Genomic DNA, 17,451 nt, shown 5'->3' with positions numbered 1-17,451 from the left:
CGTATAAATGCCAGTTCCAAAACTTGCAAGAACATCTCATTGATCAAATTGTGGAGAAATGCTGCTTTTGGACCTAAGGAAAAAAATATTGGCGTTAGGGGATAATGCTACATTGGATAATATTATATTGGAAGCAAATGCTTTAGAAACAGTAGGCCGTGAAATGGAGGGGTTTTCCACTCCAAGTTGTTCCAGTATGCAAATTTCAAATTCTGTAAATAAGGTTTTCCAAGACACATCTAAATTTGACTGTTCTTGTTGTGGGAGAAAAGGACATTTACCAAAGGATAAATCGTGTCCTGCTAGAAATAAAGATTGTTTAAAGTGTGGGCGGAAGGGACATTTCCAAATTTGCTGCAGAACTAAAGTGAATCGTAAAAGAAATGTTGGGTTTAATCGATACAAAAATAATAAAAAACCAAGAACAGAAGAAACTGATTATGTTTTCCATATTGATGACGATTGCTTGGTTCAATGCAAAATTGGAAATGTACCTATAGAATTGTTAATAGATTCAGGAAGTAAGAGTAATTTAATTACTGGGGATTCCTGGGAATTTTTAAAAGAAAATAAAGTTCACGTTTGGAACCAAATAAAAAATCCAGAAAAGTGCTTTGTAGCGTACGCAAGTAATACGCCACTGACGGTATTGGGAGCATTCGATGCGGAAATATCTATTGGAGATCAAACAAAACGTTCTACTTTTTATGTGATCAAAAACGGATCAAAAAATCTTTTAGGAAAAGAAACAGCAATGGCGTTAGGTGTTTTGAAAATCGGTCTTGAAATAAATTCTATTGAAGTTTTTCCGAAATTTAAGGACGTTTTGATTGATATACCAATAGATAAAAATATTAAGCCAGTTTGCCAACCGTATCGAAGGATCCCGATTCCTCTAGAGGCAAAAGTGGAAAAAAAGATTAATGAACTTATCGAACTTGATATTATTGAACCAGTCAACGGTCCGTCAAGGTGGGTTTCACCTATGGTTCCCATTTTAAAGCAAAACGGAGATATCAGGATTTGTATTGATATGCGCCGAGCTAATACCGCTATTATTCGCGAAAACCATCCATTGCCTACAATGAATGGCCTACTTCCTCATTTAAGAAAAGCTAAATTGTTTTCTAGGCTTGATATAAAGAACGCATTTCATCAAGTCGAGATATCTCCGGAGTCGCGTGAAATTACAACTTTTATAACAAATAAAGGTTTATTTAGGTATAAAAGATTATTGTTTGGAATATCTTGTGCACCAGAATTATTCCAAAAAATAATGGAACGCATACTTATGGGCCTTAAGGGAGTCATAAGTTTTATTGACGATATTGTCATTTTTGGATCTAATGAAACAGAACATGACAATAATTTGGATGCAACATTGAAAAGATTAAAAGAAAATTATGTTCTTCTTAATAGCGATAAGTGTGCTTTTAAAATAAAAGAAATCACCTTTTTAGGTCATGTTTTGTCTTCAAAAGGTGTAAGACCTTTAGATAATTATATAGAAAGTATTCGGACTTTTAGGGCTCCTAAAACTATCGAAGAGTTGCAAAGTTTTTTAGGTTTAATCAATTTTATTGGAAAATGGATTCCGCACCTTGCCACTCTCACTGAACCTTTTAGAAAATTATTGAGATTAAAATTGAGTAAAACTGCTACTATTGCAAATTATTGGACTTCGGCTCAAAAAAAATGCTTTTTAAAATTAAAAGATCAATTATCCCTGATAAGGTCATTAGGTTATTATGATTCAGAGGAGAGAACTCAAGTCTTTGCAGACGCTAGTCCGGTAGGTTTGGGGGCGGTTTTGGTTCAAATTAATCAAGAGGGTTCCAGAATAATAGCATTTGGTAACAAAAGTCTCTCAGATTGCGAAAAACGGTATTGCCAAACCGAAAAAGAAGCTCTGGCATTAGTGTGGGCGGTGGAACATTTTAGGATATACCTTTTTGGTAAAACATTTGAACTTGTAACCGACCACAAACCTCTGGAAGCAATATTTGGGCCAAATTCTAAACCGTGTGCCAGAATTGAACGATGGGTGTTACGACTGCAGTCATATAAATTTAAAGTAGTTTATAAACCAGGCAAAAACAACATTGCCGACCCGCTGTCAAGGCTATGTATTGTAAATTCAGAAAAAACTAATTTTGATTCAGATGAGTACGTACACAGCATCGTTCAATTCACGTGTCCGGTTGCGATCTCTTTAAATCAAATAAAAGAATGTTCCAAAAGCGACCATGAAATTAGTAAAGTAAAAAGAGGTTTGTACGAAAACGTTTGGGACGATTGTGTAAAAAAATTTCGTATGTTTGAAAATGAACTTTGTTTTTATGACAATATTCTTTTAAGGGGTAATAAAATCGTAATTCCTGTTCAGTTGCGTAAAGCGGTTTTGGAAGCGGCTCACGAAGGGCATCCTGGTATTGCTGCCATGAAAGCGCGACTAAGGACCAAGGTTTGGTGGCCAAACATTGATACTGAAGCGGAAAAAATAGTAAAAAATTGTAAAGGGTGTACTTTAGTTTCAGCGCCAAATCCACCTAATCCAATAAAAAGACGAGAATTTCCCGCAGGACCTTGGATTGACGTAGCAACAGATTTTATGGGCCCTTTGCCCAATGGATATCATTTGTTTGTTATCGTCGACTATTATAGTCGGTACAAAGAAATTAAAATAATGAAAACAATTACTGCTGCGGATACAATCAGGGTTCTTCGGGAAGTGTTCTCTCGGTTGGGTAACCCTGTGTCCATAACAGCGGATAATGGAAAACAGTTTTCCTGTAGTGAAATGAGGTCTTTTTGTTCTGAAAGAGCTATCATATTACACCACACAATACCTTATTGGCCTCAACAAAATGGGGAGGTAGAAAGACAAAACAAAGACATATTAAAGAGGCTTAAAATAAGCCATTCTTTAAAAAAGGACTGGATTACGGAATTGCAAAATTACCTTGTAATGTATAATAGTACACCTCATTCCACTACAGGAAAAACGCCAGCCGAATTGTTTTTTAACAGACAATTCAGGGATAAAATACCTAGTTTAATAGGGCAAGATTATCGTGGTTTAGATGGGGAGGTAAGAGATAAAGATCACATGCAAAAAGAAATTGGCAAAGAATATGCTAATAAAAAAAGGAAAGCAAAAGAAAACGACTTGGATAGAGGTGATAAAGTTTACGTAAAAAATCTAATAAAACATAACAAATTAACTAGTGATTTTGGAACTGTTCCATATACGGTTGTTAACAAAAAAGGGGGTGATATAGAACTTGAAAACAGCGAAAATGGGGAAAGACTTAGGCGAAATGTGGTTCATTTAAAAAGAGTAGAAGGAGAGTGGCAAGTATGTAAAAGTCCAAACACTAAAAATATCGAGTAAATAGTATAGAATAAGTTATAATAGGAAAACAAACAAGTACATAAAAATGTGTACAGATTATTTATTAAATTATTATACATATTATTATATATTACTTATATTATTATATAGTTGTGTTAGGTTTTTAGGTTATATTTAATATTTATTAAGGTACTTAGTTGTTTGCATTATACATTTAGATTGAGAGTTTAATATTATTGTTAATGGTTATATTATATTGTTATTATGTTTTGGCTGGTTATGTCATATACTAGCGTAGTTGATCAGGATTTTGTTTATGAATGTATTGTCTAGTTATGTAAAAACATTGTGTAAAAAAAGGAGAGATGTAGCATATTGGAACATAGTTGTTATAAGTTATAAGAAACTGTTTGATATATTATGATGTAATAAATGATAACTTAAGCCAAGCCGGTGAACTGAGAGGAGGGGATTCACTCCGTACCGTGCTAGCAAGGCGAGAGTATAACGATTAGTAAAAGTGTTTCATTTACCCTAATATTAAACACTAAAATACAGCAGTATTACACAGATATTGAACGTTTTCAATTTTTAGTGTCCTATTTAGAAAAAGATGCCGCATTAGTAATTAAAAATATTCCTATTACTGAGGCTAATTACATAACTGCATATAATGATTTAATTACAAGATATCAAAATGATAGAATTTTAGTGACAAGTTATTGGCATTCTTTATATCAAGCTCCGTTAATTAAATCTAGATCTGCAGTGGAATATAGAAAATTACTAGCAATTTTTTCTGAAAATTTGGCAGCTTTGAACTTATTCAGTGATCTTGATTTATTAGATTTTACGAAATTTAATCTACTTTTTCAAAAACTTGATCAATCTTTAAAAACGCAATTTGAGCTTGAGCATACATGCAAAACTTTTTCTACCTATAATGATTTATTCAATTTCTTAGAGAAACATTGTAAAGCGTTAGAAAATAGTCAGTTGTGTCAAAAGGCAGAATTTAGCAATAGTTATAAAGTAGTTGACAAGTGAAATAAATATGGTAATTCATATAAACCGAGTGGTCAAAGTAAACGAAATATTACAATTAATTTTATGACAGAAGTAGATGTTTCTATGTGTAAATATTAAATATTGTAAACAAGATGCTCATTCGTTACTTAAATGCGATGCTTTATTATGTTCTGAAGTGAATGATAGACATTCATTTGTTAAAACTAATAAGGTTTGTTTTAATTGTTTATCCTCTGGCCATCCCGTGAATAAGTGTGTGAGTACAAAGGCATGTCGTGTATGCCATAAACGTCATCATACTCTGTTACATTTTCCTTCAAAATTATCTTCTCAAACGTGTGATTCATCACCTCCTTCTACCAGTGCTGCCGCAAATAACGTGTGTGTTGAAGAAGGTGTGAAAGCTTTTTCTAGTAGGGTGTTGAAGGAAGTTAAGGTGTGTTCAAAGCAGGTAATATTGTTTGCTACCGCAGTGGTTCATGTGCATAACAGTCGTGGTGAACGAGTCAAATGTAGAGCTTTCTGGATTCGGCTACCCAAGCTAATTTTGTGAGTGAGGCTTGTCTAAGAAAATTATCTCTACAGCCAAAAGAATCTTCTATATGTATTCCCGGCATTAATCAGATGTCAATATGTGCGAAACAGGGCAGTATATCGCTAAATGTGTACCCTTATCAGAGTATCAACCCTCTTTATTGTGTAGAGGCTGTAGTGTTGCCTCAAATTTCGGAAGCAATTCCTGTGTCAAGCTTTTCTGCTAATAAGTGGAATTATCTTAAAAAGTATAAACTAGCTGACCCTGATTTTAATAAAAGCTCAGATGTGGATATTCTTTTGGGGGTTGAGATGTTTTCGCAGATCATTCAACCAGGTTTTCAAAAATCTGAAAGTGGTGGACCTTGTGCTATTAATACCACTCTGGAGTGAATTCTATTTGGTTCAATTAATGCAGTTCCAAATTCATCAGTGATAAAGTGTTTTACTACCCTTGAATGATTCTATTAAGAAATTCTGGGAAGAAGAAAGTATTCCACAGAAAGTAGTTCTTTCGCCGGAAGAAGATACTTGTGAACAAATTTTCTCTAAGAATGTGACTCGTGAATCAAGTGGTAGATATGTGGTTCCTCTTCCATTTTATAGTGTTCCGCCTTCCTTGGGAGAGTCTAAAGAACAAGCGTTACGTCGTTTCATGCTTCTGGAGAATCGATTGACAAAAATGCAGAATTAAACTGACTTTACAGTGAATTTATGAAAGATTATCTTCAGCAGGGTCACATGACATTATCTAGACCTCTAAGTTTTACTACTGAAGGCAGGGGCGGATACAGAAATTTATTATAGTGGGGGCCCGGGATTTTTTTAGGGGGGGGGGGCAAATAAAATGTAAGGTAGAATATGCTTTTTAGAGCGCGATTTTTAACCCATAAGCCTAATATTTAACATAATTCAAAGATTTTAGGGGGGCCTTGGCCCCATGGCCCCCCCCCCTCTGTATCCGCCACTGAGTGAAGGGTATTTCATTCCTCATCATTGTGTGATAAAAGACGAAGGTTCTGATAAAAAAATTCGTGTTGTGTTTGATGGTAGTGCAAAGTCATCTAATGGACTTTCTGTTAATGACAATTTATTCGTGGGTCCCAAACTTCAAAATGAAATTACTGCTATTTTATTGAAGTTCAGGATTTTCAGTGTGGTGTTTACTGCTGATCAGACAGATGTATCGGCAAATTCTTGTGGCCGCAGAACATAGACATTTTAAAAGAATTTTGTGGCGTTTTTCCCCTTCTGATCCCATTGAAGAATATCAACTAAATACGGTTACTTACGGTTTATCTTCCAGTCCTTACCTATTCGTACTCTTCTACAATTGGCTAAAGACCATGAAACTGAATATCCCCAAGCAGCAAAAATATTACGTGAAACGACATACGTGGATGACATAATGGCAGGGACTTTTAGTATTTCTGAAATATTGGAAATGCAGCGACAACTCATTGAATTGTTATCTTCGGGATGTTTTGAGTTGCGCAAATGGTCTAACAATGAGCCAACTTCGTTAGAATCAGTTCCTTGCTCTCATCAGCGAGTGATATCTTTTAGTGATAAAGAACCAACTGGTATGAATTACAGTGGTCGCCATTGACAGATTGTTTTTTATATTCTGTGAAACCTGTAAGTAAAGAGTGTACGAAGAGTAATATATTATCTGAAATTGCGAAAATATATGATCCGTTGGGATTTTTGGCTCCCACGATATTGGTTACTAAGTGTCTAATACAGAAATAGTGGCTTCAGGGGTTGGAATGGGATGCTTTACCTTCTAGGGAAATTGTAGATCAGTGGGAATTGTATCACAAGCAACTTTCTATTTTGTCTATACTCTCTATACCTCGGTGTGTTATACGTGATGAATGTGTGGATGTTGAATTTCATGGATTTTGTGACGTATCGGAGGTTGGTTATGGTGCAGTGGTTTATTTACGGCAAGTGCTTGAACATGAAGTTGTGGTTTCTATGTTGTACTCCAAAAATAAAGTAGGACTAAATAAATGCCTTTATTGTCAAAAAATTTTTCAATTTGTAGACAAAGGTAAACTAACAAACAAAGTAAAAAAACAAGGTACACAAACAAGGTAAACAAACAAAAGATAATACAAAACATTATACAAATAATATTGTCAGTCTTATTGTTAAAATAAACATTTATAAATGTTTATAATGTCAAAGAACAAAAAAATCAAAATAATGTTCAAAAATATTTAGCTAGTTTATAGTAAAATATCAATGACCTCTAAATAAATTCATTTCGATGTCATTAGTAAATATAGCAATAGCAAACATTAGACCAGTGTTTACAAGATCAAATTTGATTTTCAAAATATAATTCATTTACGGCGTAGAAAGCCTTGTCTAGTAAATAAGAGTTCAATGCTTTGCGAAATGAAAAAATGATGTTATGGATTTGATTTCAAATGGCAGGTGATTGTGCATTTTTTCGAGTTGTATAATATTGAACTTTTAACTAACTCTGAGCGTGGGGTAGGTAGATAAAGATCTTGGTCCGCGTTCCTGAGTGGATAAGTGTGAGATGGCCTTTCTTGAGAAGCTGATACATGTTTACGTATTAGGCAAACGGATTCAAATATAAATAAGGAAGGAATAGTCAATATTTTTAATTCTCTAAAAAAGCCCCGGCAATGAGTTCTGCTGTTTAGTCCCAGTGAATATCGAACAGCTCTCTTCTGGAGCTTGAAAATGCGGTCAAATTGAGCCGCACAACACGTAACCCAGAATGGAAGGGCATACCTGAGGTGCGACTCAAAAAGTGCATAATGAACAGTTCTAGCCATTGACAAGTTAAGCTCCTTAGAAACAGGCCTTAATGCAAAACAGGCAGAGCTCAATTTTTTCGACAAAACTTTGATATGTATGTCCCATTTCAGAGAATTGTCCACAACAAGCCCTAAGAATTTTACAGATTTTACGACGTCAATGGTGGTGTTGTTAAGTACAAAAGGCTGCAACGAGTTTTTATACGACAAAGCCTTAGTTTTAGAAATGTTGAGACTCAGGAGGTTCGAATCGCATGAAAATTTAATGGTGATTAAGTCATTTGATATAATCCTATGAAGTGCCGCGATGTCCTTGTTGCTCCAAGTGAAGCTAGTGTCGTCCGTAAAAAGACATATTTTGCCACTGATGTTTATGTTAGCAATGTCGTTAATAAAAAGAAGAAACAAAATAGGGCCTAGTACTGAGCCTTGTGGTACTCCACATTCTATTGGCTTGCTAGAAGACAACGTGGTATCCACCCTCACAAGTTGACTTCTGTTGTTCAGATACGACTTAAACCATTCGAGAGATGATCCCCTGAACCCATAGTGCTGCAGTTTATTAATTAAGATCTTATGATTTACACAATCGAACGCCTTAGAAAAATCACAGAAAATTGTTGCTGTAGAATGATGATTGTTTAGGCTGGAGTAAACTTTATTAAGGAGGGAAAACATAGCGTCATTTGTGGACTTGTTGCTTAGAAATCCAAATTGATATTCAGTAAGTATTTTGTACTTAAACAGAAAAGATACCAGCCTTCTTTTAACCAACCTTTCTATGATCTTAGATAGCGTTGGAAGGAGTGCAATTGGGCGATAGTTATAAGCTTCATCTTTGTCTCCTCCTTTATGCAGAGGAATGATTATTGCCGTCTTAAGACATTTTGGAAAAATACCATTTTGGAACGACATGTTTATTAAAGTTGTTAGGTGATTCAGAGTAGCTCCCTTAAAGACGATGTCTATTCCTAGATTAGAGTTATGTGCAGCTTCTCTTTTTTCAGACTGTATTGCATTCTTTTTGAGTAACATAACAAATGTGCGAGTGAGGCGAGTGTTTTGTTGGTCATATTCAACTGTAACATTGTCTTGGATCCGGTCGTCTCCCCATCGTTGGAAAACATTTGTCGCCAATCGTGTCTCCCATATTCAAGAACAGGTTGCTCCGGAATGTTGGAATTATGTAGATGGTAAAGTGAACCCCGCAGACTGCGCATCGCGTGGTATGTTTCCAGAACAGTTTGTCTCACATTCGATGTGGTGGGCGGGCCCTCCCTGGCTCGCAGAATCAAATTCATCTTGGCCAAACTGTTTTAGTTCCGAGATACCTACAGCTGTAACTTTAGAAGAGAAGAAAGTAGTGTATATGGCTACGTTTTCTGACAACTTTCTTTCTGGACTTCTTCAGAAATTTTCGTCATTAAGTAAAATTCAACGCATAATTTCCTATTGCCTTCGTTTTGTGAATAACTTGCGTAATCATAAGTGCGAACAACAAGTAGGGTGTTTGAGTTATGTAGAACTTTATAAGGCGTTGATAGTGACTGTGAGATTTGTGCAAAATGAGGTCTTTTCTGCTGATATTCTTAAACTAAAAGAGAAGGTGCCATGTTCGAAACCGTTTAGGAAATTAGCTTCGTTTCTAGACGAGGATGGAGTCCTCAGGGTGGGCGGTCGTTTAAAACATGCTAATTTAGAATTTGACGTTAAACATCCTATGTTGCTTCCTAGGGACCATCAACTAACTTATTTAGTTATTCAAGAATTTCATAACAAGAACTTGCATCCTGGACCTAGAACTCTTGAATATTTAATTTTGCAACAATTTTGGATATTATCAGCTCGACGAGCTATTCGTATTACAGTGGTCGCCATTGACAGATTGTTTTTTATATTCTTGAATTATATTCAAGGTGTTATCGATGCTTCCGAATTACTCCTTCCAATTTGACGCCATTTATGAATGATTTGCCTCCGGCCCGTGTTGCCCAAATAAAAGCTTTTACTCATTGTGGAGTAGATTTTGCTGGACCTTTGTCGATAGTGTTAGGAAGACATCGTGGTGTGCGTAGTCAGAAAGCTTACATATGCGTGTTTGTTTGTATGAGTACGAAAGCTGTCCATCTTGAGGCAGTTTCGGATCTTTCCTCTGAAGCTTTTCTGGCATCTTTTTGTAGGTTTGTAGCTAGGCGTGGAAGATGTACAGATATGTACAGTGATCGTGGTACAAATTTTATCGGAGCTTATAATCTTCTACTATCCTACTGTAAACAGTCTTCTGAGACCTTGTCTTTTAAATGACATTTTAACCCTCCCTCTGCTCCTCATTTTGGTGGTTTGTGGGAGAGTGCTGTTAAATCTGTAAAGACTCATTTGTATCGTGTTATAGGTTGTCAAATTTTAACATTTGAAGAGCTTACAACGCTGTTAGCTCAAATCGAGGCATTGCTCAATTCGAGGCCGTTGTGTAGTTCTAGTCCAGATCCAAACGATCTTGGCAGGTTAACTCCAGGACATTTTTTGACTTTTGAGCCACTTACTGCTCCTCCTGATGAAAATTTACTCGATGTGACTCAAAACCGCTTAAGTCGTTGGCAGTTAGTTCAGCAACTTCAGCAACATTTTTGGAAAAGATGGCATGTAGAGTATCTTCATACACTTCAGCAGAGAGCTAAATGGAACAGCGTACATAATTCGCCTAGAATTGGCGCATTAGTAGTAGTAAAGGACGAAAATTTACCCCCTTTGCGTTGGCTACTCGGTTGAATTACTAAATTATATCCAGGTACAGATCAGGTTGTACATGTGGCGCAAATTCAAACGATTAAGGGTTTTTTCGATAGACCATTAGTTAAACTGTGCCCTCTACCCGATCAATAAACCTACTATTTCAATTATTTTACGTGTGTGATGTCTAAGAGAATTCAATTCATTTTATGGGGTATTTGATGTACAAAGATGTACAAATGTTTAAATTTTCTTTGTTTCTTTTTTAAGTAAAATAAAATATATTATATTTTGTTTTGGTGGGCGGAATGTTTGATATTGTCAAAATTTGAATCTAGTGTAATTTTATTTTGGTGTCAGCGGTACTGCCTCACATTTAGATAGAAGGGCGCCTGCCCCATCCCGCGAAGGATCAACGGAAGTGTAATGAGAGACTCTCGCTCATGATCATCCGAAGTGGTACCACGCTTTGATTTATTTCCTAAAAACCGTGTAATTGTGTGTATTATCAAGGCATCATTGAAGCCGGTCGGCTGGAGGAGAAGCAATCTTTGTGGGGTGAGTCCATTATATCTTATTGTGAGGTGACGCTATTTAATTTTTTGTATAATTGATTGATTGATTTTTCTTTTTGATAATTATGTTAATATAAAACAAAATCTTTATTTGATTCGCTTATTTGAAAGAAAAATGGTTTATAATGTGGAAGAAAGAATTCAAATAGTTTTTCTTTATAGTGCTGAAGGTATGTGCTATTTGAGAACGGCCCGTGCTTTCAATGAGAGAAATCCGGACAAAAACGTTTATGTTAGAGATTTGATTCTAAAGTTTCAAGAAACTGGATCGGTCAAAAATAAAAAAAGGACAGGGCCCAGGGTACTGAATGAAGAAATGCAGATGGAAGTTATTTGTCAGGTATCGGTTAATCTAGAAGCATCAACACGCCAGTTAGCATATATCACAGGTATACCTCGAACATCTGTCAGAAGAGTATTGAAAATGCACAAATTCCATCCCTACAAAATGAAGATTCTCCAGGAACTTGGCGACGACGATCCAGATAGAAGGATTCAGTTCTGTGAACTAATGACGGAGGAAATTCGAAGGGAACCTTCACTCACTAAAAATATTTGTTTTAGTGACGAGTGCTCATTTTTTTAAACGGAAATGTGAATAAGCAGAACTGCAGATACTAGAGCGATAAGAATCCGCAAATTGTTGTTGAAGGACACACCCAACATCCCCAAAAGCTCAATGTTTGGTGCAGAATACTAGGCGATAAAATTACAGGTCCAATTTTCATCGACGGAAATTTGACTGGTGATGCTGATGTGGAAACGCTGAACAATTTGATAGAGCCAGCCATTGTAAATGAGGTTAAAAATCAAAGAGATTTGGAAGGAAATTTAACTCTTAATGGAGACCTCGTACACTTTCAGCAATATGGAGCCCCTCCGCATTATTCTATTGTCACAAGGCGGTGGTTGGATAGATATTATCCAAGGCAATGGATTGGCAGAAGGGGTCCAATCGAGTGGCCGCCAAGGTCACCTGATCTCACTCCTTTAGACTTTTTATTGTGGGGTTACACCAAATCCATACTAGAAGACAAAACAAGGTTCTTCTTCTTCTTCTTCTTCTTTTAGAAGGCGTATCGCCTGTTTAGTTCCGGTTTCCTCCTCGTCTAAGCAACTCTTGCGAGGTTGACTGCCAGCTGTCTTGCCAACGTTTAGGTGGTCGTCCAGTAGGTCTTCTGCCATGGGGTACGTTGTTGCGAATTATTATGGCCATTCTGTCGGGGCCCATTCTATTGACATGCTGGTTCCATTCTCTTTTTCTCTGCCTTATCCATCTGACAACGTCGTTTGTTTGGCACTTTTCTCTTATGTCTACATTTCTCTGTCTGTCCCTCAATGTGTATCCAGTTATCATTCTTAAGGTCTTCATTTCAGTAGTTCGTAGGATTCTCTTTGTTACTGATGTTTCAGCTCTGGTTTCCGCACCATATGTCATCACTGGTCGTATGCAGGTTTTGTATATTCTTGACTTACATTCTGTACTCAAATGTTTGTTTTTCCATATGGGATATTTAAGATGTCCTGATATTGCGGCAGCTTTATTGGCTTGTTTTCTTACTTCTTCTTCCAGAAATCCTGAGCTTGTAATTTTGCATCCGAGGTATTCGAATGACATTATCTGATCAATAGTTTTGCTTTTTATTACCAATTTGCACCGTAGAGGCTCCTTTGTAATGGTCATGCATTTGGTCTTATTTGTGGAAATTTGCATGTTAAGTTTTTCTGCCTGTCTGTTAAAAAGCTTGTAGCATTCTTTTGAGGTCGTCCTCTGACTCTGCAATAAGTACTGCGTCATCGGCATAGCATAATATGTTTACTTTATGCATTCCCATTCGATATCCTAATCCAGTATTCTTGACGGTTTTTATTACTTGATCCATGATTGTGTTGAATAACAGAGGGCTGAGACTGTCGCCTTGGCGAATACCAGTTGTAGTTCGAAGATGCTGCGTTAAGGTAAAGTTTGTTCTTATACTGGTTGTTGTGTTTGTGTTTAAGTCCTTGATAAGTTCTGTGAGTTCTTTCGAGACATTACTGCTTTCCAAGATGCTGATGATGTCTTTTAGTTGGACTCTATCAAAAGCCTTTGTTAAATCTATAAAACATAGATAGGCTGGAGAGTTATATTCTAAGGATTTTTCAACTAGTTAGGCAACTGAGTATGAATAGTGCATCGGTAGTTGATCGGTTTCTTCGGAATCCTTGTTGTTCCTCGCTTATTGGCACTATTGAGGAGATTTTGTCCGCAATGATCTTAGTCAGAAGTTTTAGCGAGGTGCTCAGTAATGTTATTCCTCTATAGTTTGCTGGGTCTGTTTTATCTCCCTTTTTTAAAATGGGTATTGTTATACTTTGTTTCCACTCTTCTGGTATTTTCTTATGTTGTAATATAATGTTAAACAGTTTTGTGTATTCCTCTATGATAGCCCTGCCTGCGTTTTTTATTAGCTCGTTTGGTATTTTATCTTGATTAGGAGATTTTCTATTTTTAAGTTTCCTTATTGTCTCTTCTACTTGCTTGTAAGTGATTTGCGCATGATCTTCTATATTATCTCTTTGGCTTGTCTCTTGTGCTTCCATTGGTTCATCTGTTTCTGCGTATAAGTCTCTGAAATATTTTTCCCACGTATCTTCTGCAATTGTTCTTAGTTGTATCGTTTCATTTGTTTCTCGTTTCAAACCCCTCAACATCTTTCAAATACGTTTTTGTGCTCCGTACATATCCGCCTCCATTTCGCTACTAAATCGCTGCCAATATTCTTCTTTAATTTCTCGTGCTCTATTATTAGTCCTGTTCCTTATTTCGGTATAGATATTTCGGTTCTCCGGTGTTGGAGATTTCTTGTATTGTAAGTATTTTTCCTTCTTTTCCCTTGTAATGTTCTTGACTTCTAATGTAAACCAAGGTTTAATGTTCGGTCTTCTATTGTGTGATACAGTACGTGTTCCTAAAGCTTCTTTAGCACCTTTGCAGATGTTTTCTTTCAGTTTGTTCCAAGCTGTGTTAGGAGTATCAAACTGTGCTATGGGGTTAAGAGTGACATGTGTTTGGCATCTGTTTGAATAAAGTTGTTTAGTGCTTTCGTGATTGAGGCATTCTATATTGAATTTTTCAGTTTTTATCGATGGTCTTTTTTTGGATAGCGGCGCACCTATTCGTATCTTTCCTAGCACAAGTTTGTGATCTGTTCCAATGTTGGCTGAGGATAAGACTCTTATGTCTATTATTTGTTGAGGTAAGAAACTTCGATTGGTGATGATATAATCGATTATTGATTTATTGTTTCTATTGTCATAGAAGGTGTATTTGTATTGTTCTTTATGGGGAAAATATGTGTTGTTTATTCTCAGTTCGTTCTGTCCACAGAATTCGGTCAAAATTTCGCCATTTCTATTAGTTATATTCTCGTTATATTTTTGTTTTATTCCATCCACTACCTGGTTTCCAATTCTTGCGTTTAAATCCCCTAACAGAATTATCTTTTCATGTCTTGGTATTTTGTCTATCGCTGACTGTAGATTTTCGTAGAAGTCCATTGACATTTCTTCAGGTTTATTAATGTCGGGTGCGTACACTGATATAATGTGAATGGGTTGGTCAAACATAATCTTTACTCTCAGGATTCTGTCGCACACGTATTCTATGCTTTTTATATTCTGTTCATATTTATCATTTATAGGTACTCCAACGCCTGATTGCTCTTTGGTCTTTTGGTACGCCTGAGTATATTAAAATGTAGTTATTTAGTTTAGTTGTTCCTTTACCTTTCTTTTTTGTTTCGGAAAGTGCACTATTGTTGTGTCTATTTTATGTTCGTTGAGTTCGGGAATTAGTTCATGGTCTTTCGAATAAAGTGTTTTTATATTCCAGTATGCAATTCTTATTTGTTGCTTCTTCATATAAAGTTTGTTCCTTGTCCTTTTTCGCACGTGGGTCGTTATCTGTGAAATCAATCCTGGTTCCGAGGCTGTATTACCGGTGCTTTGAGCATGTGAGTGTTTTACCTTAGGCAGGTTGCTAGCCTTACCTAAGAACCCTCCTCCTTTATCCGGGATTGGGACCGGCAGTGACAACTGTGAGCTACTCAATCCACCCACAGCTGACTCAGGCGGAGTTCTGTCACAAGAGACAAATCTTGAGACAAAAACCAGGTTCGTTGCAAGAATTGCGGCAGAGGATAATTGACATGTCGAAATATTCCAAGAGAGACTTTCCAAAAAGTGAGAGAAGAATTTGAAAATCGTTTGTATTTTTGTATGGAACAAAACGGCTGTCATTTTGAGCAATTGTTAAAATAAATTATCATATTTCTTTCAAATTGTCACACCTACATTTCTTATCACTACTCACCAGTAATTAAGTTGAAGTCTGTATGACCATCGTTTAGCAATTTCAATTAGCTTTCCAAAGAAGTGTCTCAAGTGGGGTATCGCTATTTTGAGATTAGAAGTGAGGGGGTGGCACCTAGGGGTAGGTCGGGGTAGTTCGAAAAATACCGCATTTGCCTCATTTAGCTGGGTCCCAATTTGTAACTTATGATGAAAAAATCACTTTTTTCATTAATGTCCACCTAATTTTTCGTGTCAGGGGTACTTTTTCAATTTCACCCTAAAAACTTTATGATCATCGTTTAGAATTTTTCATGGGGTTTCTAAAAAGGCGCCACAAGTGGGGTGTTGCCATTTAAGATTTTCAAGTGAGTGGGGGTGCCGTCTAAGGGGTAGGTCGGGGTGGTTCAAAAAATACTACATATGAATTCCCCCTCGATATTATAGAAACGGTATTTTTTTATTTTTTTGATATCTTTTATGGTTTAAAAATTATAACCATTGTAAGTTTTCAGTGGCCTACCCTGTATATAGAAATACATTTTTAAGATATTTGTATATAAATTATATAATATGATCTAGACATTTACCATGTGACGAGCAGATTTTATTCAAATATTAAATTAATTTTTAATAGTATTATGTAATAGTTAATATCTTTTAGGTAAATATTTTTTAACAATGAATAATTTTGAATGTAACATTGATTTTTGATTTGGTGCTGGTTGATTTTTGATGTTTTCATACTGTTTTCCGTCAAAAGAAATTAATATTTTTGAATTTAGTTTTCAGCGGAAGGCTTTAATAAGAAATTCGAACCTTAAGCGGCCCACAAACGGTCAATATTATTGCGCAATATTTCATATTGTGCAATAATATTGACCGTTTAGGGTTTACATTGAAAGGTAGCACAATATATTGTGTCAATCAAAAACAGTTTGATTTTTATTGTGCAATAGTGATTAGTTTGTATCCTGTGTGGATAATATTGCACAATAGTTCAGTATATTTTTGTTTTCTCTGCGTGTTTGTCTCACTGCTCGGCTCTATTTAGAATATTTAGATCAGTGGTTTGTCAGCAAATATAGGATCAAAAGCAAAAGAGGAAGAAAGACGATTTATTTCAGAAGTCATCAAAATGTACCATTCTTTGCCAGCTTTGTGGAATACAAAAGGCAAAGAATATAGCAACAGAAATAAAAAAAAATTAACAATATGATGAACTACTAGGGAAATTATAAGGAAAAATACCCAGACGCTGATAGAAACCAATTGATAAGCAATAGCAGCTTGTTTTTTCTTATCCTTGTTAACCAAAGTGCAAAACGAAGCTAGTTATTGAACAAATTTATTGTACTGTTTGGAGATAACTAACAATATTATGGGGCAATATTATTGCGCAAACATATTGACCGTCTGTGGGCCCTTTTAGTATCTGTTTTCTTTTTGCCAAAAATAATTTTTTATGTTAGAAGTTAGAACTTAATTGGGCATTGGCAGGGGCGCAACTAGACACCGACTGTTGGGGGGGCTCAAGCCCCGAGACTTTTAAGGTAATATTGGTTTGAGGATAATACCAATTTTAAAAAAACAGTGATTTTTTGTTCATAATATTTTTTCGTTTTTTATTTAATAATACCATGAAATTAATACTACCTTAATCTTAACCAATCTTTATTATGTACAGAGTGGGTCAAATTGGACGCTTTTAAAGGGAAACACCCTTTTCTATAGGAGATAGACGAAAACTAATGTCGGTCTCTGGAGCTCAATTTTTTATCAAAAAGATGATAGTGAAAACCGCATATCGATATCTGTTACTGTTTCGAAGTTACGGGTTTTTTATTCAAAAATGTGCATTTTTAACAAATCTCTATAACTTTTTTGCTATGGAAAATTTTGTATTTTTATGAAAACATTTCCAAAGTACCATTTTAATGGTTTAAGTATAATTTTTTTAAAATTAATAATTTAAGAGTTATTAACAGAAAAACTGATTTTTTTATTTGGAACGCCCTGTATATTTTTAATTAACTGCAAAGAATTTAAAATTACCTTTCCAAAAATATAGCATACTTATAATAGCACACTTTTAACT

At 35.6% G+C, this 17,451-nt stretch overlaps 3 protein-coding genes across 3 annotated transcripts; 2 read left to right on the top strand and 1 right to left on the bottom strand.

The window, feature by feature from the left end:
* Positions 1-58: 58 nt before the first annotated feature.
* LOC115877949 (uncharacterized protein K02A2.6-like) lies at positions 59-3,394 on the top strand. Its single transcript, XM_030894299.1, has one exon. The coding sequence runs from the start codon at positions 59-61 to the stop codon at positions 3,392-3,394; it is 3,336 nt and encodes a 1,111-aa protein (XP_030750159.1).
* Positions 3,395-8,677: 5,283 nt separating this feature from the next.
* On the top strand, positions 8,678-9,670 carry LOC115877948. The gene has a single exon (XM_030894298.1). The coding sequence runs from the start codon at positions 8,678-8,680 to the stop codon at positions 9,668-9,670; it is 993 nt and encodes a 330-aa protein (XP_030750158.1).
* Positions 9,671-13,718: 4,048 nt separating this feature from the next.
* On the bottom strand, positions 13,719-14,924 carry LOC115877947. Its single transcript, XM_030894297.1, has 2 exons — positions 14,790-14,924; positions 13,719-14,744 (listed from the first exon to the last, which is right to left on the bottom strand). Exons 1-2 carry the CDS (start codon positions 14,922-14,924, stop codon positions 13,719-13,721), a joined length of 1,161 nt encoding a protein of 386 aa, XP_030750157.1.
* Between the last annotated feature and the right edge of the window lie 2,527 nt (positions 14,925-17,451).

Source organism: Sitophilus oryzae, unplaced genomic scaffold (assembly GCF_002938485.1).
Source record: "Sitophilus oryzae breed Bouriz unplaced genomic scaffold, Soryzae_2.0 scaffold_1499_pilon_pilon, whole genome shotgun sequence".
NCBI classification, from domain to species: Eukaryota; Metazoa; Arthropoda; class Insecta; order Coleoptera; family Curculionidae; genus Sitophilus; species Sitophilus oryzae.
Note: the sequence above shows the minus strand (reverse complement) of the source record. Positions and strands in the feature narration are given on the sequence as shown.